The sequence below is a fragment of the Pseudophryne corroboree genome, chromosome 9 (assembly GCF_028390025.1).
Source record: "Pseudophryne corroboree isolate aPseCor3 chromosome 9, aPseCor3.hap2, whole genome shotgun sequence".
NCBI lineage: Eukaryota > Metazoa > Chordata > Amphibia > Anura > Myobatrachidae > Pseudophryne > Pseudophryne corroboree.
Genome location: NC_086452.1, coordinates 254,227,381 through 254,250,126, shown reverse-complemented (window position 1 = coordinate 254,250,126; position 22,746 = coordinate 254,227,381). Strand labels below are relative to the sequence as shown.

The window sequence follows — 22,746 nt, the reverse complement described above, 5'->3', positions numbered from 1 at the left end:
TTTAGAACTGTATTATGTGCAGTTTGCAATGTAAGGTATACTAATTGCAGCCCAGGGCGCCCCCCCCCCCCCCCCCAGCGCCCTGCACCAACCAGTGACCGGAGCGTGAGGTGTGCTGTGGGAGCAATGGCGCACAGCTGCAGTGCTGTGCGCTACCTTATTGAAGACCGGAGTCTTCAGCCGCCGATTTTCTCCGGTATCTTCCGTCTTCTGGCTCTGCAAGGGGGACAGCGGCGCGGCTCCGGGAACGGACGATCGAGGTCGGGCCCTGTGTTCGATCCCTCTGGAGCTAATGGTGTCCAGTAGCCTTAGAAGCACAAGCTAGCCGCAAGCAGGTAGGTTTGCTTCTCTCCCCTAAGTCCCACATAGCAGTGAGTCTGTTGCAAGCAGATCTCACTGAAAATAAAAAACCTAACAAATACTTTCTTTATAGTGAACTCAGGAGAGCCCACTAAGTGCATCCAGCTCTGGCCGGGCACAGATTCTAACTGAGGTCTGGAGGAGGGGCATAGAGGGAGGAGCCAGTGCACACCAGATGTAGTACCTAATCTTTCTTTAAAGAGTGCCCAGTCTCCTGCGGAGCCCGTCTATTCCCCATGGTCCTTACGGAGTACCCAGCATCCACTAGGACGTCAGAGAAATATATATATATATATATATATAATATTATTTTTGTTTGAGTGTATGATTTATTTAATATACAATTTATTTTACAAATGTTCTTCTAACTTGAGTGAGCAATTTAAGATTTCTAGATTACTATCAGATACGAGTTTCTTTTATCCCACGAATGGCAGAGATTTTGTCTTACTGCTGAACCATTTACCATCTATAAAATTGTTCTTTTTATGTTCCATCTCTCAGCCTTTACAGAAGTGCTGTTCCTATTATATTGTATTTGTGTGTAACAACGTTAAAGGCTGACTCCACCTAAACATTCCTTTTTATTTAATACCCCTCTTCCCAATGCAATTATGGGAGGATTTTACCCCTCCGGTGCTGTGATGTCTTCTCCTGACATTAACAACCAGGAACAGATCAAACTCAGAATGTGCTGTATCAGCTGCTGATTGGACAGAGCGAGCTGTATCTTTCTAGGTCACACTGGTCTGTTTGAACATCTGTCCATTATTTAATATAAAGAGACAAGAACCATTGCTGAGGAAATGAAATTACATTCTCCCAAATTGCAGGTGTCAATGGAATCCCACCCCTCACATACCTGCTTGTGGGCAACGGGATGGGAGAATGTTTGGTAAGTTTATTAGAATTCTATGTAAATTATCATTAGTATGAATCCCGAGAAAAACCAAGATGGAAGTATTTTTCCAGCAAGTTAAATTTATTTTTAAATGTAGAGTAGCATACCCAGAAGAAGAGTCCCGGAGGTAGTTTGGAGGACAAGGAGTGTCTATGCATTGGTGACTTCCTCTCATGTTGAAACACATCTGGTTCACACCACATTGAATGTCCTGGACAAGGCATTCATCAATATCTGTTGGCAAAAGGAGAAATTAGACACGGCTTTTGAAGAAAAAAAACGTTTTTGCCTTTTGCTCTGACCCATTACTAATTTTGTTCCAAGAAATGAAACACATCACTGACACACCCTACATATGACCTCTTTACTCTGGCAATCATTAATTAAAAAATCTGGAATAAAAAAAAATAGCGGAAATAACACATTTTGAACTGTGTTCAAACTCTAAAATGATTTTTAGAAGCACACATAATGAAGACTATTTTGTTTGAAAGTGTTATATATTTTACAGCTAAGCTCCTGTTTAAATTATGGTCATTACAGGGTAGGACAAATTGTAAGGAGATTAATTTATTATTCTACTGCTGCCAGGAACAAATGAAGGATGGGATAATGAGGGCGACGGCCCCCGGGTATCGGAAAGTGGGGGCGCAGAGAGAAAGACTTTGCTGGCTTCTGCACAGCAGTCGCACCCTGTCAGACTCTCAGCTTCTGCCAGTTCCTGGACATGGTGCCTGTTTGAGTTCTGGTCTGTTGGATAGTGGTGCGATAACATGAAGATACTGATGTTCATGGCATGGGAGATGGGGATACATGGACATAAAAGGAGTTCATAATGGGAAGGATGATGGAATAGGGACATAAAGTGCTGGAGCTAGGAATGTACAGATAAGGGATAATTGTGAGCAAGAGGGTACAAGAACAACTGTAAGGGGCAGGGGCGGATTGGAAACAAAAATCGGCCCTGGAAAAATTTGTATTAGTGGCCCCACATGGGCAGCACCAGAGGTGTAAGGTCTAGCCATGGGCCATGGCAGCAGCACCCTCCCCCCAAGACTTTCCAGATAGTGGGCATGTCCAGCATCAAGGGGGAAGTTAAAAATAAATAAAATTAAATATTATGAGCATATTATATGATACACCTTCAGAATTTAGGAAACTATATCATTCTTTAGAAAGATATATTTTCTTGCTTATTACACCAACCGTATTCCAATCACTATTCACTCAATCTTATATGTCAGCCAAGCAGGCAGACAGAGCATACACTAGATCATCTGCAATCACAGGCTAAGTGGCAAAGTCATTTTCATATATGCAAATTATTTTGAATCTTATTCATTATGTCTATAAAAAGGACCACATGTCCTCAAACAAAACAGGCCCCGCGGGTGCGTCGGCCCACCGGGAATTTTCCCTGTGAACCCTATGGCCAATCCGCCTCTGGTAAGGGGTATTCGGGTAGGTAGAGATGGGGTAGGTTCTGAGTAAAATTAAGAATTTACTCACCGGTAATTCTATTTCTCGTAGTTCGTAGTGGATGCTGGGTACTCCGTAAGGACCATGGGGAATAGACGGGCTCCGCAGGAGACTGGGCACTCTAAAGAAAAGATTAGGTACTATATCTGGTGTGCACTGGCTCCTCCCTCTATGCCCCTCCTCCAGACCTCAGTTAGGGAAACTGTGCCCGGAAGAGCTGACACTACAAGGAAAGGATTTGGAATCCCGGGTAAGACTCATATCAGCCACACCAATCACACTGTACAACTTGTGATAACCATACCCAGTTAACAGTATGAATAACAACTGAGCCTCACTGAACAGATGGCTCATAACAATAACCCTTTTGTTAAGCAATAACTATATACATGTATTGCAGAGAGTCCGCACTTGGGACGGGCTCCCAGCATCCACTACGGACTACGAGAAATAGAATTACCGGTGAGTAAATTCTTATTTTCTCTAACGTCCTAGTGGATGCTGGGTACTCCGTAAGGACCATGGGGATTATACCAAAGCTCCCAAACGGGCGGGAGAGTGCGGATGACTCTGCAGCACCGAATGAGAGAACTCAAGGTCCTCCTCAGCCATGGTATCAAACTTGTAGAATTTTGCAAACGTGTTTGATCCCGACCAGGTAGCAGCTCGGCAAAGTTGTAAAGCCGAGACCCCTCGGGCAGCCGCCCAAGAAGAGCCCACCTTCCTCGTGGAATGGGCTTTTACTGATTTAGGATGCGGCAGTCCAGCCGCAGAATGAGCCTGCTGAATCGTGCTACAGATCCAGCGAGCAATAGTCTGCTTAGAAGCAGGAGCACCCAGCTTGTTGGGTGCATGCAGGATAAACAGTGAGTCAGTTTTTCTGACCCTAGCCGTCCTGGAAACATAGATTTTCAGGGCCCGGACTACGTCCAGCAACTTGGAATCCTCCAAGTCCCGAGTAGCCGCAGGCACCACAATCGGTTGGTTCAAATGAAACGCTGATACCACCTTAGGGAGAAATTGGGGACGAGTCCTCAATTCTGCCCTGTCCATATGGAAGATCAGATAGGGGCTTTTACATGACAAAGCCGCCAATTCTGACACACGCCTAGCCGAAGCTAAGGCCAATAGCATGACCACTTTCCATGTGAGATATTTTAGCTCCACGGTCTGAAGTGGCTCAAACCAATGTGATTTTAGGAAATCCAACACTACGTTGAGATCCCAAGGTGCCACTGGAGGCACAAAAGGAGGCTGAATATGCAGCACTCCCTTGACAAACGTCTGAACTTCAGGCAGTGAAGCCAGTTCTTTTTGAAAGAAAATAGACAGGGCCGAAATCTGGACTTTTATGGATCCCAATTTTAGGCCCATAGTCACTCCTGACTGTAGGAAGTGCAGAAATCGACCCAACTGAAATTCTTCTGTTGGGGCCTTCATAGCCTCACACCAAGCAACATATTTTCGCCATATGCGGTGATAATGTTTTGCTGTCACATCCTTCCTAGCTTTTATCAGCGTAGGAATGACTTCAACCGGAATGCCCTTTTCCATCAGGATCCGGCGTTCAACCGCCATGCCGTCAAACGCAGCCGCGGTAAGTCTTGGAACAGACAGGGCCCCTGCTGTAACAGGTCCTGTCTGAGAGGCAAAGGCCAAGGGTCCTCTGAGATCATTTCTTGTAGTTCCGGGTACCAAGTTCTTCTTGGCCAATTCGGAACGATGAGTATAGTTCTTACTCCTCTCTTTCTTATTATCCTCAGTACCTTTGGTATGAGAGGAAGAGGAGGGAACACATAAACCGACTGGTACACCCACGGTGTCACTAGAGCGTCCACAGCTATCGCCTGAGGGTCCCTTGACCTGGCGCAATATCTTTTTAGCTTTTTGTTGAGGCGGGACGCCATCATGTCCACCTGTGGCCTTTCCCAACGATTTACAATCAGCTGGAAGACTTCTGGATGAAGTCCCCACTCTCCCGGGTGGAGGTCAGTGCTATCACGTGATTTTCCGCCCATCGGAGTATCCTTGTGGCTTCTGCCATCGCCATCCTGCTTCTTGTGCCGCCCTGTCGGTTTACATGAGCGACCGCCGTGATGTTGTCTGACTGAATCAGCACCGGCTGGTTTTGAAGCAGGGGTTTTGCCTGACTTAGGGCATTGTAAATGGCCCTTAGTTCCAGAATATTTATGTGTAGGGAAGCCTCCTGACTCGACCATAGTCCCTGGAAGTTTCTTCCCTGAGTGACTGCCCCCCAACCTCGGAGGCTTGCATCCGTGGTCACCAGGACCCAGTCCTGTATGCCGAATCTGCGGCCCTCGAGAAGATGAGCACTCTCTAGCCACCACAGCAGAGACACCCTGGCCCTCGGGGACAGGGTGATCAGCCGATGCATCTGAAGATGCGATCCAGACCACTTGTCTAACAGATCCCACTGAAAGATCCTTGCATGGAACCTGCCGAATGGAATTGCCTCGTAAGAAGCTACCATCTTTCCCAGGACTCGCGTGCAGTGATGCACCGACACCTGTTTTGGTCTTAGGAGGTCTCTGACCAGAGATGACAACTCCTTGGCCTTCTCCTTCGGGAGAAACACCTTCTTCTGTTCTGTGTCCAGAATCATACCCAGGAACAGCAGACGCGTCGTAGGAACCAGCTGCGACTTTGGGATATTCAGAATCCAGCCGTGCTGTTGTAGCACTTCCTGAGATAGTGCTACTCTGACCAACAACTGCTCCCTGGACCTTGCCTTTATAAGGAGATCGTCCAAGTACGGGATAATTATAACTCCCTTCTTCCGAAGGAGTATCATCATTTTGGCCATTACTTTGGTAAATACCCTCGGTGCCGTGGACAGACCAAACGGCAACGTCTGGAATTGGTAATGGCAGTCCTGTACCACAAAACGGAGGTACACCTGGTGAGGTGGGTAAATGGGGACATGTAGGTAAGCATCCTTGATGTCCAGTGATACTATGTAATCCCCCTCGTCCAGGCTTGCAATAACCGCCCTGAGCGATTCCATTTTGAACTTGAACTTCCTTATATAAGTGTTCAAGGATTTCAAATTTAGAATGGGTCTCACCGAACCGTCTGGTTTCGGTACCACAAACATTGTGGAATAGTAACCCCGTCCCTGTTGAAGGAGGGGAACTTTGATTATCACCTGCTGGAGGTACAGCTTGTGAATTGCCGCCAGTACTACCTCCCTTTCCTGGGGAGTAGCTGGCAAGGCTGATTTGAGGTAACGGCGAGGGGGAGACGTCTCGAACTCCAGCTTGTATCCCTGAGATACCACTTGTAGAACCCAGAGATCCACCTGTGAGCGAACCCACTGGTCGCTGAAGTTCCGGAGACGGGCCCCCACCGCACCTGGCTCCACATGTGGAGCCCCAGCGTCATGCGGTGGACTTAGTGGAAGCAGGGGAGGATTTTTGTTCCTGGGAACTGGCTGTATGGTGCAGCTTTTTCCCTCTACCCCTGCCTCTGGGCAGAAAGGACGCGCCTCTGACCCGCTTGCCTTTCTGAGGCCGAAAAGACTGTACTTGATAATACGGTGCTTTCTTAGGTTGTGAGGGAACCTGAGGTAAAAAAGTCGACTTCCCAGCTGTTGCTGTGGATACGAGGTCCGAAAGACCGTCCCCAAACAATTCCTCACCCTTATAAGGCAAAATTTCCATGTGCCTTTTAGAATCAGCATCACCTGTCCACTGCCGAGTCCATAATACTCTCCTGGCAGAAATGGACATTGCATTAATTCTAGATGCCAGCAGGCAAGTGTCCCTCTGTGCATCTCTCATATATAAGACTACGTCTTTAATATGCTCTATGGTTAGCAATATAGTGTCCCTGTCAAGGGAATCAATGTTATCAGACAGGGAATCAGACCACGCTGCTGCAGCACTACACATCCATGCTGAAGCAATAGCAGGTCTCAGTATAGTACCTGAGTGTGTATACACAGACTTCAGGATAGCCTCCTGCTTTCTATCCGCAGGCTCCTTCAAGGCGGCCGTATCCTGAGAAGGCAGTGCCACCTTTTTTGATAAACGTGTGAGCGCCTTGTCCACCTTAGGGGATGTCTCCCAGCGTAACCTATCCGTTGGCGGGAAAGGGTACGCCATTAGTAACCGCTTAGAAATTACTAGTTTCTTATCCGGGGAACCCCACGCTTCTTCACACAATTCATTTAATTCATCAGATGGGGGAAAAGTCACTGGCTGCTTTCTCTCCCCAAACATAATACCCTTTTTTGTGGTAACCGGGTTAATGTCAGAAATGTGCAACACATTTTTCATTGCCGTAATCATGCATCGGATGGCCCTAGTGGATTGTATATTTGTCTCATCCTCGTCGACACTGGAGTCAGACTCCGTGTCGACATCTGTGTCTGCCATCTGAGGTAGCGGGCGTTTTTGAGCCCCTGACGGCTTCTGAGATGCCTGGGCAGGCGCGGGCTGAGATGCCGGCTGTCCCAAAGCTGCGTCATCGAACCTTTTATGTAAGGAGTTGACACTGTCTGTTAATACCTTCCACATATCCATCCACTCAGGTGTCGGCCCCGCAGGGGGCGACATCACACTTATCGGCACCTGCTCCGCCTCCACATAAGCATCCTCATCAAACTTGTCGACACAGCCGTACCGACACACACACACACACACACACACACACACACACACACACACACACACACACACACACACGCACACACGGAATGCTCTGACTGAGGACAGGACCCCACAAAGTCCTTTGGGGAGACAGAGAGAGAGTATGCCAGCACACACCACAGCGCTATATAATCAGGGATTTACACTAACAAAAGCGATTTTCCCTATAGCTGCTTTTATATATAGTATTTTGCGCCTAAATTTAGTGCCCCCCCTCTCTTTTTTACCCTTGATGTCTTGAAACTGCAGGGGAGAGCCTGGGGAGCTGTCTTCCAGCGGAGCTGTGAAGAGAAAATGGCATCGGTGTGCTGAGGAAGATAGCCCCGCCCCCTTCTCGGCGGACTTCTCCCGCTTTTTTATCTGAATAATGACGGGGGATTATGCACATATACAGCTTAAAAGCTGTATTATGTGCCAATTTGCCATGTAAGGTACTCTAATTGCTGCCCAAGGCGCCCCCCCCCCCAGCGCCCTGCACCCATCAGTGACCGGAGTGTGTGGTGTGCATAGGGAGCAATGGCGCACAGCTGCAGTGCTGTGCGCTACCTTAATGAAGACCGAAGTCTTCAGCCGCCGATTACCTCCGGTTTCTTCGGTCTTCTGGCTCTGCAAGGGGGACGGCGGCGCGGCTCCGGGAACGGACGATCGAGGGCGGGCCCTGTGTTCGATCCCTCTGGAGCTAATGGTGTCCAGTAGCCTTAGAAGCACAAGCTAGCTGCAAGCAGGTAGGTTTGCTTCTCTCCCCTAAGTCCCACGTAGCAGTGAGTCTGTTGCCAGCAGATCTCACTGAAAATAAAAAACCTAACAAATACTTTTCTTTCTAGGAAGCTCAGGAGAGCCCCTAGAGTGCATCCAGCTCTGGCCGGGCACAGATTCTAACTGAGGTCTGGAGGAGGGGCATAGAGGGAGGAGCCAGTGCACACCAGATATAGTACCTAATCTTATCTTTAGAGTGCCCAGTCTCCTGCGGAGCCCGTCTATTCCCCATGGTCCTTACGGAGTACCCAGCATCCACTAGGACGTCAGAGAAATGAGGATGCTGTGTAAGTAAATAAAAGGAGGGATTTCCAGCTGGGTTTCATGCTGAGATAAGGATGGAAGAACATAACTGGAATTTGTGGATGGGGAAAAGGGGTTTATGATCTGATGCTGGAACAGATTTAAGGGGCTTAGGCATGGAGTTTATCCTAGGAATAATGAGATGGGCTGCAGAAGTTGTGATAGGAGCCTATAGGAATGCAATGCACTGTGGTACTCATTGTGTCAGTGAGGTAAGTGTGGTGCTGACAGGGACACACACAATAGTAATGTTTTGCAGGTAATGCAGAGTATTGTGATGTGATTTGCTGCAGATGGGGAGAGCTGAGGCTGACTAAGGACATAGCATGATGCTGCAAGTCCCTGGGTGATTGTATTATTTTGTTGTATTATAAGAGCTGCACTGTGTCTGACAATCCCGTGACACTGGTATAATACAGACAATGGGGTGTGTTTTTGAAACCTAGTGAAGATGTGGTGTTTGAAAGGGAGGCGTTCCACCATTTAGGGACATGTTTGTGGAGCATTTCAGTCATGAGAACATGTTATGCCCTTATCATATGAAAGCTACCACTTTCAGCAGGTACGAGGACAGCCTTTCCAGACTGCAAGTGTTCAGGAATACAGGTAATACCTGTAAATATTTAGCATTTATGTTTTATTTAGCAGATACCCCACAAATGTAAAATTAGTCATTAAATGTTGCTAAAAGGTATTCATCTAAAATAGAAATGATTTTTAAAATAAAAGTATAAATACTATATAAGTAAACTGGTATGCATTACACATGAGGTCGCATTATTAGAAGACATCTCATAACTTAAAAAGGAAACTCAAACCAAATATTAAAAAAAAAAATCTTTGCGTTAGACACAGTGGGAGGCAATCACGAGACCGCCTGTCGGGATCCCGGCGGTCACAATGCAGACGCCTGAATCCCGACAGGCAGTGAAATGCCGCTGGAATACCGGCGCCACAGGCTTTTCTCCCTCTGTGTGTGTCCACGCTACCCATAGAGGTAGAATATAGCCTGTGGCAAGCGCAGCAAGCCACCGTGCTCGCAACGTGGCAAGCGCAGTGAGTCCGCAAGGGGCATTCTAGTGCTCGTCCCGCTACCGGCATACTGGTGGCCGGCATCCCGCTGTCGGGATCATGACAGCCAGGATCTTGGCCGCCGGTAAATAGCATATATTCTGACATAGTGCTTTGTATAATGTGAGAACTGTGAACATGAATAATGAGAGGGATTTAGGGGTAAGGGCACCCCTAACTATAATATTTTCCTTGATTGGCTATAAGCGCTCGTGATGATAGCCACTTTAATAGAATATTAAAAAAGCCACTATGACATTTTTTTTTATTAATTACTGTATGTATACATATTAAAGCAGGATGGCTTACAGGGGCAGTATGTGTATGTCCTACCCGTTTAAACTCCATTCAAGATGGTATACGGTGTCGAACCTAGGCACGTGCCTCATGTGCCTAATGGAAAATTTGCCACTGATATTAAAAATGATCTCTTATTTTACTGTCACAATCAACTCTGTTTTTAAAACCATCATTATTGCTTTGAAGAGATGTGTGCTACATTAATGAAGAAAAGTGTTTGTTTACAGCAGACATTGGAAGTTTTTGAAGATTTTAGACAGTAGTGACACCAGCATTAAGAAGTGGCAAGTGCAAAGTATAGGCATGGCTGCCACACACTGCAGATTTTGGGGCTGATTCAGAGATGGCTGCAGTCGTGCATCCATGAGCAGCGGCGGCGTCCTTCTTGTCTGTGCACACGCAATAACCACAGTGCACGTGCACAACCCTTCTCCTTGTGGCCGCATCCAGGAAGGATGCGGCCACAGGATGGTTGACAGTGGCGGGCGTTCCAGGACCAGAACCAGACATGCGGGGGCACACCCAGCACAGGCTAGTCCGCCCCGCATGTCTGGTTCTGCCCTGCCGCAAAAGTATAAAAGCATCGCACAGCTGCAACGCTTTTGTACTTGACGAGTAGCTCCCTACCAGCACAACTCCTGCGTGCTGGCAGGGAGCTACTTGTCGCTGTCCGGGTCGCAGCGGCTGCATGTAATGTCACGTTGTTGCCACGGCCCACCCCCCACATGGTACGGGCAGCCTGTGTTGCCCGGACCGTGCCCCTAAAACGGCTGCAAAACGCAGCTGGCCTGCCCCCTCCTGCCCAGCCCTGCGAGGTGATCGCAGGGCTGAGATGGCCGTTGGGTGCCTGGAATGCGGCAGTGCACTGCAGCACCGGTGCCGGCGCAGTTCAGACCTTTTTCGCACAGCAACGATCAGGTCTTATTTAGGCCCTATATACGGATCTGTGTTCTATTGAATCATGTTAGCAGTGTTTCCTAAAGCATTAAGGGCCATATTCAGAGATGGATGCAGATCGCTGCGTCCATCTCCTCACATGCCGGGGTCCACCCAGCACAGGGCAAGGCCTCCCAGCATGTGTGAGTCCACCTCCTGATGTGTCCGCAATTAGATTGAGGACTCATCAGAACTAAGGTTGACCCCTGGCAGTGCAGCCTAGCCGCGGTGTCAGGTGGTCGGCTGCTATTTTTTAAATAGGAGCGGCTGCGTGTGACATCACGCAGCCGCCCCGAAAATGTCCAGTCCCGTCCCAGTTCGGCCCGCCCTGCCCCCCCAACAATGCATTGCCACCCTGTGAACGCCCACCTCTGTCAATCACATTGCGGTCGCATCCAACAGTGATGCGAATGCAATGTGTCTGCCTGCGCAGCCGCAATGCGGTTGCTGTGCATGCACAGTTTGCCTCCATCGGCAAACTGTGCTGTGGGCCGCATCAGCATTAAGTCCAAATTTCCTACCATCAGATCATCAATTACACTGAAATACAGAGTAAAACGCTGTCCTTGGATAGAAATAGTTTATTATACTGTAGGTGCATAGCAAAATAAAACAAATTGGCAATTGTTGATACCTCTGGAATAGGGGTGCTGTGCCAAGAATGGGATGAGGTGAGTACTAAATACACGGCTCTGGGCTTGTTGGATGAGCCAAGGTCACCTGCTAGGGGGGACACTGACTCCCTTTGCAGTGCTGATAAGGGGGACAATGTCCCCTGTGCGACTCCAGGAAATGAGGGGCATGGTTATGCCTATTCAGATTTGGTCACACCCCCTCAGTACCCGGTCCAACTCTGTTCATAGTTAGCCCCAGTGCTGGACACCTGGATTGGTTCCCACTGAAACAGTGAAACAATGGGCACAGTTAAAGTTGCTAAAGTGGAAACCAGCCCAATGCATAGGGTCATAATGTGACAGTCTTGTCAGTATTGAACACCAAGGGCTATATTTATGAAGTGCTTCTCAGCTGGATTTTAGGTGAAAGTAGCAATAACATTAAGTGTAAAGCCTGTTACTTATTGTTAGTGCCGCTTTAAATTTTTACCTCAAGCCCACCAAGAAGTTTTGCCTTGTAAGTGATTGCCTCTTTAAAAAAACATCCAAGTTCAGCCGGCATCCCGCACGGCCGCCAAACTCAGGCGTCATTACATCTGGCCCTTAGTGTTTAAATCGCTTGCGTAGAGTGCTGTTAATTTTACTACAATGGCACTTAGTCAGTGAAGATGGTGGAAACTTACACTACATACAGTATTTAGCGATAGCTCACCAGTTAAATGTCTTACATGGCAATGTCTGGAGTTTGAATCCCTTGCATAACGAGCTGTGATGTGTGTATTTTAATAGAATGAATGATGTACACTTGTACAATATGCTGGTTTTATGTAATTCTATTTGTGTTGTATGGACTAAAGTGATATATTACCTGTTCGATGGAAAGGCCGATATATCTAAGTTTTCGGTGGGTGTGTACACCCTATTTGTCTGTGACATAGTTCACAGACATATCGCGTCAGCCCTGCAGCATATCCGATGTCGATATATCTTGCAGATATACTGGCATGTCTGGCTGTGTTTACGGACAACCTGCCAACCGCCAGAACACTGGCTGCAGAGACTGACATCACAGTTGGGTGGGCCCAACATATTGAGCAGCTGATTGGTAAATATGTATCCTTACTTAATCAGCCACTTTGTCTGCACAACGGCAGGTTGCCAGACAAGTTGGCTAGGTATGTACCCAGCCTAAGAAGATGGAGAAGACAGGAATAGAAAGAGGAGTCATTAAAGTTTCCATTCCAGGTTCCCGTTAGATAGCATATGGGAGAGAAAGACTAGCAGTTTGATTTGGGGAAGAAATGCACGATAATGGCTAACATATCTTAGCACCAATGCATCTACCCTGTTCATGAAATCTAATGTAATGTATAGTAAGAGTGCTTCAAGAGGCTAGAACTGGTTCAACAAAAAAATGGAAAAATGGTAATGCACGAGGTGTTATGTATCAGGTGTCCCTTTAATGCATCTGTATGAACTTGCATAATTTGCAAAACTCTCACGCATAGTGAGGTAGCAGGGAGGTTTTAACCTGCATAACCTATAATACTTGTTATAGCATTCTTGTGAACTTTACTAATGACCTTTAATAAACTTGACACATATTGCACAGCCATACCTTGACACGTCTTTCCATTGGCCATTAGCTGATAACCGATTGGGCAGAGACACTGGTAACTTCCAAGAACATTTTTGCATTCATGTTGACATGCATCTTGCTTTTCGCATTCATTGATATCTGTACAATGATTTAAATTTGTTAAAACCATTTAAAAGGTCAACACAAACACAGAAAATAAATGTATGCACACAATGTAACACATACCTACACAAGGCTTCCCAGGATCTTCAGACTTGAACCCACGGGGACAAGTGCAAAGATACTTGCCGTGCGTGTTTTCACATATTTGATTGTTTTGACATCGATGTGTAGCATCTCTGCACTCATTAATATCTAAGATGGATACAAAAGAATGCCTGTAAGCAAGCATGAGTCACACTCATACATCTGTAAGTCTACTTACTTTCCCCCCAATAACCCTCCTTGTTTGCAACCTAACCCTAACCCCCCGCAGCCTAAACCTAACCAGCCCCAGTGGTGCCTAACACCCCTCCCCGCTGCCTAAAGTTATTTCCCCCCCCCCACCCTTCCTGGGAGAGGGCCTAATACTAAGCCCCTCTACCTGCATCCTAACCCTAACCTTCCTGGGCCCCACCTTAGCCCTAACCCTCCCTAAACCTAACCTTCCCCCACTACCACGGCTTACCTCTCCGGCGGCTCGGCAGTGTAGCGATTGGGACCCCAGGTGTCGGGATGCCGGTGCCGGGATTATGATCTCTGTTGGTATTTTGGTGCTGGCATTCCATTACATGCTGGGATTCTGGCGTCAGTATTTTGATAGCTGAGATCCCAACTGCCGGGATTCTAACCTGATCCCTCACCATTAAGTGAGTGTAGTTTAAGCCAGGTCATTTTCCAATATTCCAATATGCTGCTCATTCATCAGATGGTGGAACCAGGGGCAACATGACAATGAATGATGGCACCCAAAGTGGCTTAATTTCAGCAAAGGACATGAAACATGCGAAAGTCTTGCTTGCCATCGAGACGCTTCCAAAGTAAGCAAACACCCAAGGACCAACCACACAATTTCCATAACTTTTATTTGAGGAGGTGCATGGTTTATTTTGAGCAGTCTGCCCCTGTTGTATTTGCAATGTCCCCTCAACAAGCTCGGAGATTTGAATAATCTGCCCTGGACCACCCATTGGTTGGGATTCATTCAATGATTGCAAACCTTGCTCAAATAATTGCACCAATCCACCAATGTTGGATTAGTGAGATAGCTGAGCAGGGCTTTAGTCTGTCTCAAAGGACAACACTTTGACCAAAGGTAAATGGTCTGTAGCAAAGTATGACTGAAATTTGTTTATTGCATCTTTTACTTGACTGCGTTTTATGCAGAATGGTAGTGGTGAGACATTCATCAACAGATATAGGTGGTCATTCCGAGTTGATCGCTCGCTAGCAGTTTTTAGCAGCCGTGCAAACGCTATGCCGCCTCCCACTGGGAGTGTATTTTAGCTTAGCAGAAGTGCAAACGAAAGGATCGCAGAGCGGCTACAAAGTTTTTTTGTGCAGTTTTAGAGTAGGTCAATACCTACTCAGCGCTTGCGATCACTTCAGACTGTTCACACGCCCTGCGTTCGGCCAGCCACGCCTGCGTTTTTCCTGGCACGCCTGCTTTTTTTTGAACACTCCCTGAAAACGGTCAGTTGACACCCAGAAACGCCCACTTCATGTCAATCACTCTGCGGCCAGCACTGCGACTGAAAAGCTTTGCTAGACCCTGTGTAAAACTACATCGTTGTAATAATATGTTGCGCCGCGTACGCATGTGCAGAAGTGCCATTTTTTTGCCTCATAGCTGCACAGCGAACTAATGCAGCTAGCGAACAACTCTGAATGACCCCCATGGGGTGTTGACATGCTTTACTAATACCGTGAGCACATCTGGAACATACAAATTATGCTGTGAATGGCACTGCAGTGACGATTCTGGCTGCAGGGTGCCGTACCAGCTAGCCAGATGCAGGGTCCATTGGTGAGGGAATGAGCTGCCCACAGGGCTATTCGGTCTGTGCTGCAGCACCACTCGAACAACCCCAGTAATGGGCCTGAATGTTGTTGACTCATGTCACTCAGTCCTTCATTAGTTTCATTTAAATTATTTGCTCTTATATAAGGCACAACAAATATTCATTAGAAACACTCACCTACACATGATCCATTCTCCACCTTGGTAAATCCAGAGGGACATATATCAATGCATTTATAACTACCACGTGTGTTTTTACAAAGCTGGTCTGGCTTGCACACTGTCTGGCGGCATTCATTTAGATCTTCAAGAAAATATAGATGTCAGTAAAAATTAATAATTAGTTTGTATCCCACATATTTAAGTTTGCATACAGTACTGTAGGTGCATGTGATAGACTACAATATAATTTTTGAATCAGGCCTTCTTACGCTTATGTTTGTTAATACCCAGTCTTGTTTTGTATATAGTACAGATAATAGTACTGATATGTGACGTGTATGACAAGAACACAATGTCTGCATGTACACACTTAAGTTAGATATTTCTACACAATTTTATACACAACTAGAGATGAGCGGGTTCGGTTCCTCGGAATCCGAACCCCCCCGAACTTCACCCATTTTACACGGGTCCGAGGCAGACTCGGATCCTCCTGCCTTGCTCGGTTAACCCGAGCGCGCCCGAACGTCATCATCCCGCTGTTGGATTCTCGCGAGATTCGTATTCTATATAAGGAGCCGCGCGTCGCCGCCATTTTCACTCGTGCATTGGAGATGATAGGGAGAGGACGTGTGCAGCATTCTCTCAGTTGTGTTCAGTGTGCTGCAAATATCTGTGCTCAGTGTGCTGCAAATATCTGTGCTCAGTGTGCGTGCAAATATCTGTGCTCAGTGTGCTGAAAATATCTAAGTTCTCTGCCTGAAAAATGCTCCATATCTGTGCTGCATTGTAGTATATAGTAGGAGGACAGTGCAGAATTTTGCTGACCAGTGACCACCAGTATTATATCAGTACGGTATAGTAGTCCACTGCTCTACCTACCTCTGTGTCATCAAGTATACTATCCATTGTCAAAGTAGAAAAATATCACGCTACACGTTGCCATATATTCACCCCATGCGCTTGCCCGCTGCACGTGCACATTCTCTCCCGTGCGTGCGGATACTCGCAGCTGCGTGATGGCACTTCCACGGCCATGCGCTCGAGCGCGTGGTATGTGCATTTACGGTAGAGTTTGTGTGCGTCTAGTCGGCGACTCAATCGTTACATAGTAAAACCAAATAGTATGTTTTATAGGTAATGTCCCCCTTAATAATAACTGTAAGTTTGTTTAATGTAACTGGTCCCTGGACAGAGGAATTCCTCTTTGCATGATACGAAGGGTCAGACAGGGTTTGAGCAGTGGTGTTTGGTACCTAACTAAAGAACATTTTATTAGAAACAATCCGGTGCTGGTTAGGTAAAGAGTAATCGCTCCTGCGTATAGTTATGTCTATTAGTAGTTTCTGGACATTTACTATATTTGCGGTTCATTATCCATGCAGCGGGAATTCTGAGATTCCCTCCCACCTGAGCAGTTTGATATAGTCACAGCCCACCTGTTCAAACTAACCTATGACCTTTTGTTATGGTGCGAGGAGACATTCCTGTGTCCAATGAACAATAAGATTGTAGGGCCCTTTGTAGTACACTGTATGTTGTGTATATAAGGGTCACTGTCCCCAGACCGGCCAGTACTCTCTCTCTTCAACATTTATCTCTGATAACTGGAGGACTGGATCCGGTTGCGCTAGCGAGTGTTCCCCCGTATGGTATTTTTCTCTGTGGCCACTTTGTTACCCGTTTAATGTAAGCCATTCATTCTTAGCCTATGTATTTGTGTTTGCGATCGTTCGCTGTTGTGTATATTTCTGTTTAGTTATTCTGTTAGTCATTAATGTTAGCCTGTAGTGTATAAGCTGTTACTGTATCTTTTTCCTTTTACTTACTTACATCGTTTAGTAAAGGTGTTGGAACCTTAGCAAGGAGTGTGTTTCACCATTTGTTATTAAGGGTTGCTGAGCATCTCAATCGCTCAAACAGCTAGCTTACAGACCAAGGTTAAACAGTTATATCATTGTAGTATCTCAACACTAAGAATTACAGTATAAGCATACTCTGTGTAAGGTTTAAAAGGTTATTATCTGTGTGTACGCTCGCTGTGTGTATCCCGTACTCACAGCGCAGCGTGTGTACGTAACTTGCGTACCACGTGCGAGGTCTTTGTACGCAAATAGCGTACGAAGTGCGTAGCACGTGCACGAGGGACAGCGGCCATTACGGCTTCACGATATTAGTAAATAGCTTGTGTTCTAAGGTAAATAATCAACTTTATCAATTGGGGCCTCGTCCGTCCTCCACATATCCACACTAGTGCACACAGACTTTGTCTGTCAGCAAAGGGTGGGAAAGCAGTATCCTTCGTATCCGTATTGGTGGTGAGGGATACAGTGGTGCTGACTAGATAAGCGTCTGTTACGCTACGCTGTAGGAGTGCTGGGGTGGAATCCGAAACCGGAAGGTAGGAAGGTAAGAACAATACGCTATTATCTTTTATAACTGTTTATTTCTGTTTTGCGTACGCACACACGCACGCACGCACGCACACACCTGCATTGTTGCGGCTCACTCTCTTGTTGCCATTAGAATCGATTATTAGAGACGTGCTGAGGAAATCTGGTGCTATTTAGTTGAGATTATAAAGGATAATTTTTAAGGGAATAATTGTAAAGGACACGCACACAGCATAGCAAATACTGTGTGGTGTACGGTAAGCGATTAGTTGAACATCGTTTACATTTATAGAAGCGTGTTAGTTGCATTGCTGTGGGCATATCTGGACTTTGTGCATACGTGTCTCGGGCAACGTGCGAGATTACGTACTAGAGATGAGTGCCGGAAATTTTTCGGGTTTTGTGTTTTGGTTTTGGGTTCGGTTCCGCGGCCGTGTTTTGGGTTCGACCGCGTTTTGGCAAAACCTCACCGAATTTTTTTTGTCGGATTCGGGTGTGTTTTGGATTCGGGTGTTTTTTTTAAAAAACACTAAAAAACAGCTTAAATCATAGAATTTGGGGGTCATTTTGATCCCAAAGTATTATTAACCTCAAAACCCATAATTTACACTCATTTTCAGTCTATTCTGAATACCTCACACCTCACAATATTATTTTTAGTCCTAAAATTTGCACCTAGGTCGCTGGATGACTAAGCTAAGCGACCCTAGTGGCCGACACAAACACCGGGCCCATCTAGGAGTGGCACTGCAGTGTCACGCAGGATGTCCCTTCCAAAAAACCCTCCCCAAACAGCACATGACGCAAAGAAAAAAAGAGGCGCAATGAGGTAGCTGTGTGAGTAAGATAAGCGACCCTAGTGGCCGACACAAACACCGGGCCCATCTAGGAGTGTCACTGCAGTGTCACGCAGGATGTCCCTTCCAAAAAACCCTCCCCAAACAGCACATGACGCAAAGAAAAAAAGAGGCGCAATGAGGTAGCTGTGTGAGTAAGATAAGCGACCCTAGTGGCCGACACAAACACCGGGCCCATCTAGGAGTGGCACTGCAGTGTCACGCAGGATGTCCCTTCCAAAAAACCCTCCCCAAACAGCACATGACGCAAAGAAAAAAAGAGGCGCAATGAGGTAGCTGTGTGAGTAAGATAAGCGACCCTAGTGGCCGACACAAACACCGGGCCCATCTAGGAGTGGCACTGCAGTGTCACGCAGGATGGCCCTTCCAAAAAACCCTCCCCAAACAGCACATGACGCAAAGAAAAAAAGAGGCGCAATGAGGTAGCTGTGTGAGTAAGATAAGCGACCCTAGTGGCCGACACAAACACCGGGCCCATCTAGGAGTGGCACTGCAGTGTCACGCAGGATGGCCCTTCCAAAAAACCCTCCCCAAACAGCACATGACGCAAAGAAAAAAAGAGGCGCAATGAGGTAGCTGTGTGAGTAAGATAAGCGACCCTAGTGGCCGACACAAACACCGGGCCCATCTAGGAGTGGCACTGCAGTGTCACGCAGGATGGCCCTTCCAAAAAACCCTCCCCAAACAGCACATGACGCAAAGAAAAAAAGAGGCGCAATGAGGTAGCTGTGTGAGTAAGATAAGCGACCCTAGTGGCCGACACAAACACCGGGCCCATCTAGGAGTGGCACTGCAGTGTCACGCAGGATGGCCCTTCCAAAAAACCCTCCCCAAACAGCACATGACGCAAAGAAAAAAAGAGGCGCAATGAGGTAGCTGTGTGAGTAAGATAAGCGACCCTAGTGGCCGACACAAACACCGGGCCCATCTAGGAGTGGCACTGCAGTGTCACGCAGGATGTCCCTTCCAAAAAACCCTCCCCAAACAGCACATGACGCAAAGAAAAAAAGAGGCGCAATGAGGTAGCTGTGTGAGTAAGATAAGCGACCCTAGTGGCCGACACAAACACCGGGCCCATCTAGGAGTGGCACTGCAGTGTCACGCAGGATGGCCCTTCCAAAAAACCCTCCCCAAACAGCACATGACGCAAAGAAAAAAAGAGGCGCAATGAGGTAGCTGTGTGAGTAAGATAAGCGACCCTAGTGGCCGACACAAACACCTGGCCCATCTAGGAGTGGCACTGCAGTGTCACGCAGGATGGCCCTTCCAAAAAACATTCCACAAACAGCACATGACGCAAAGAAAAATTAAAGAAAAAAGAGGTGCAAGATGGAATTGTCCTTGGGCCCTCCCACCCACCCTTATGTTGTATAAACAGGACATGCACACTTTAACCAACCCATCATTTCAGTGACAGGGTCTGCCACACGACTGTGACTGAAATGACGGGTTGGTTTGGACCCCCACCAAAAAAAAAGCAATTAATCTCTCCTTGCACAAACTGGCTCTACAGAGGCAAGATGTCCACCTCATCATCATCCTCCGATATATCACCGTGTACATCCCCCTCCTCACAGATTATCAATTCGTCCCCACTGGAATCCACCATCTCAGCTCCCTGTGTACTTTGTGGAGGCAATTGCTGCTGGTCAATGTCTCCACGGAGGAATTGATTATAATTCATTTTAATGAACATCATCTTCTCCACATTTTCTGGATGTAACCTCGTACGCCGATTGCTGACAAGGTGAGCGGCGGCACTAAACACTCTTTCGGAGTACACACTTGTGGGAGGACAACTTAGGTAGAATAAAGCCAGTTTGTGCAAGGGCCTCCAAATTGCCTCTTTTTCCTGCCAGTATAAGTACGGACTGTGTGACGTGCATACTTGGATGCGGTCACTCATATAATCCTCCACCATTCTTTCAATGTTGAGAGAATCATATGCAGTGACAGTAGACGACATGTCCGTAATCGTTGTCAGGTCCTTCAGTCCGGACCAGATGTCAGCATCAGCAGTCGCTCCAGACTGCCCTGCATCACCGCCAGCGGGTGGGCTCGGAATTCTGAGCCTTTTCCTCGCACCCCCAGTTGCGGGAGAATGTGAAGGAGGAGATGTTGACAGGTCGCGTTCCGCTTGACTTGACAATTTTCTCACCAGCAGGTCTTTCAACCCCAGCAGACTTGTGTCTGCCGGAAAGAGAGATCCAAGGTAGGCTTTAAATCTAGGATCGAGCACGGTGGCCAAAATGTAGTGCTCTGATTTCAACAGATTGACCACCCGTGAATCCTTGTTAAGCGAATTAAGGGCTCCATCCACAAGTCCCACATGCCTAGCGGAATCGCTCCGTGTTAGCTCCTCCTTCAATGTCTCCAGCTTCTTCTGCAAAAGCCTGATGAGGGGAATGACCTGACTCAGGCTGGCAGTGTCTGAACTGACTTCACGTGTGGCAAGTTCAAAGGGCATCAGAACCTTGCACAACGTTGAAATCATTATCCACTGCGCTTGAGACAGGTGCATTCCACCTCCTATATCGTGCTCAATTGTATAGGCTTGAATGGCCTTTTGCTGCTCCTCCAACCTCTGAAGCATATAGAGGGTTGAATTCCACCTCGTTACCACTTCTTGCTTCAGATGATGGCAGGGCAGGTTCAGTAGTTTTTGGTGGTGCTCCAGTCTTCTGTACGTGGTGCCTGTACGCCGAAAGTGTCCCGCAATTCTTCTGGCCACCGACAGCATCTCTTGCACGCCCCTGTCGTTTTTTAAATAATTCTGCACCACCAAATTCAAGGTATGTGCAAAACATGGGACGTGCTGGAATTTGCCCATATTTAATGCACACACAATATTGCTGGCGTTGTCCGATGCCACAAATCCACAGGAGAGTCCAATTGGGGTAAGCCATTCCGCGATGATCTTCCTCAGTTGCCGTAAGAGGTTTTCAGCTGTGTGCGTATTCTGGAAACCGGTGATACAAAGCGTAGCCTGCCTAGGAAAGAGTTGGCGTTTGCGAGATGCTGCTACTGGTGCCGCCGCTGCTGTTCTTGCGGCGGGAGTCCGTACATCTACCCAGTGGGCTGTCACAGTCATATAGTCCTGACCCTGCCCTGCTCCACTTGTCCACATGTCCGTGGTTAAGTGGACATTGGGTACAGCTGCATTTTTTAGGACACTGGTGACTCTTTTTCTGAGGTCTGTGTACATTTTCGGTATCGCCTGCCTAGAGAAATGGAACCTAGATGGTATTTGGTACCGGGGACACAGTACCTCCAACAAGTCTCTAGTTGGCTCTGCAGTAATGATGGATACCGGAACCACGTTTCTCACCACCCAGGATGCCAAGGCCTCAGTTATCCGCTTTGTAGTAGGATGACTGCTGTGATATTTCATCTTCCTCGCAAAGGACTGTTGGACAGTCAATTGCTTGGTGGAAGTAGTAAAAGTGGTCTTACGACTTCCCCTCTGGGATGACCATCGACTCCCAGCAGCAACAACAGCAGCGCCAGCAGCAGTAGGCGTTACACGCAAGGATGCATCGGAGGAATCCCAGGCAGGAGAGGAATCGTCAGAATTGCCAGTGACATGGCCTGCAGGACTATTGGCATTCCTGGGGAAGGAGGAAATTGACACTGAGGGAGTTGGTGGGGTGGTTTGCGTGAGCTTGGTTACAAGAGGAAGGGATTTACTGGTCAGTGGACTGCTTCCGCTGTCACCCAAAGTTTTTGAACTTGTCACTGACTTATTATGAATGCGCTGCAGGTGACGTATAAGGGAGGATGTTCCGAGGTGGTTAACGTCCTTACCCCTACTTATTACAGCTTGACAAAGGCAACACACGGCTTGACACCTGTTGTCCGCATTTCTGTTGAAATACTTCCACACTGAAGAGCTGATTTTTTTGGTATTTTCACCAGGCATGTCAGTGGCCATATTCCTCCCACGGACAACAGGTGTCTCCCCGGGTGCCTGACTTAAACAAACCACCTCACCATCAGAATCCTCCTGGTCAATTTCCTCCCCAGCGCCAGCAACACCCATATCCTCCTCATCCTGGTGTACTTCAACACTGACATCTTCAATCTGACTATCAGGAACTGGACTGCGGGTGCTCCTTCCAGCACTTGCAGGGGGCGTGCAAATGGTGGAAGGTGCATGCTCTTCACGTCCAGTGTTGGGAAGGTCAGGCATCGCAACCGACACAATTGGAATCGGACTCTCCTTGTGGATTTGGGATTTCGAAGAACGCACAGTTCTTTGCGGTGCTACTGCTTTTGCCAGCTTGAGTCTTTTCATTTTTCTAGCGAGAGGCTGAGTGCTTCCATCCTCATGTGAAGCTGAACCACT

The 22,746-nt window shown here is 47.3% G+C and overlaps 1 protein-coding gene across 3 annotated transcripts in view; it reads right to left on the bottom strand.

Moving 5' to 3' along the window:
- The window catches only part of HMCN1 (hemicentin 1), a 1,072,092-nt gene that overhangs the window by 42,333 nt on the left and 1,007,013 nt on the right, over positions 1-22,746 (bottom strand). For all 3 annotated transcript variants that reach the window (XM_063940215.1, XM_063940214.1, XM_063940213.1), the window contains 4 exons: positions 15,168-15,293; positions 13,216-13,344; positions 13,009-13,128; positions 1,369-1,495 (listed from right to left, as the gene is read on the bottom strand). In XM_063940215.1, the coding sequence (XP_063796285.1) occupies positions 1,369-1,495; positions 13,009-13,128; positions 13,216-13,344; positions 15,168-15,293 (502 nt within the window). The remainder of the gene's footprint in view (positions 1-1,368; positions 1,496-13,008; positions 13,129-13,215; positions 13,345-15,167; positions 15,294-22,746) is intronic.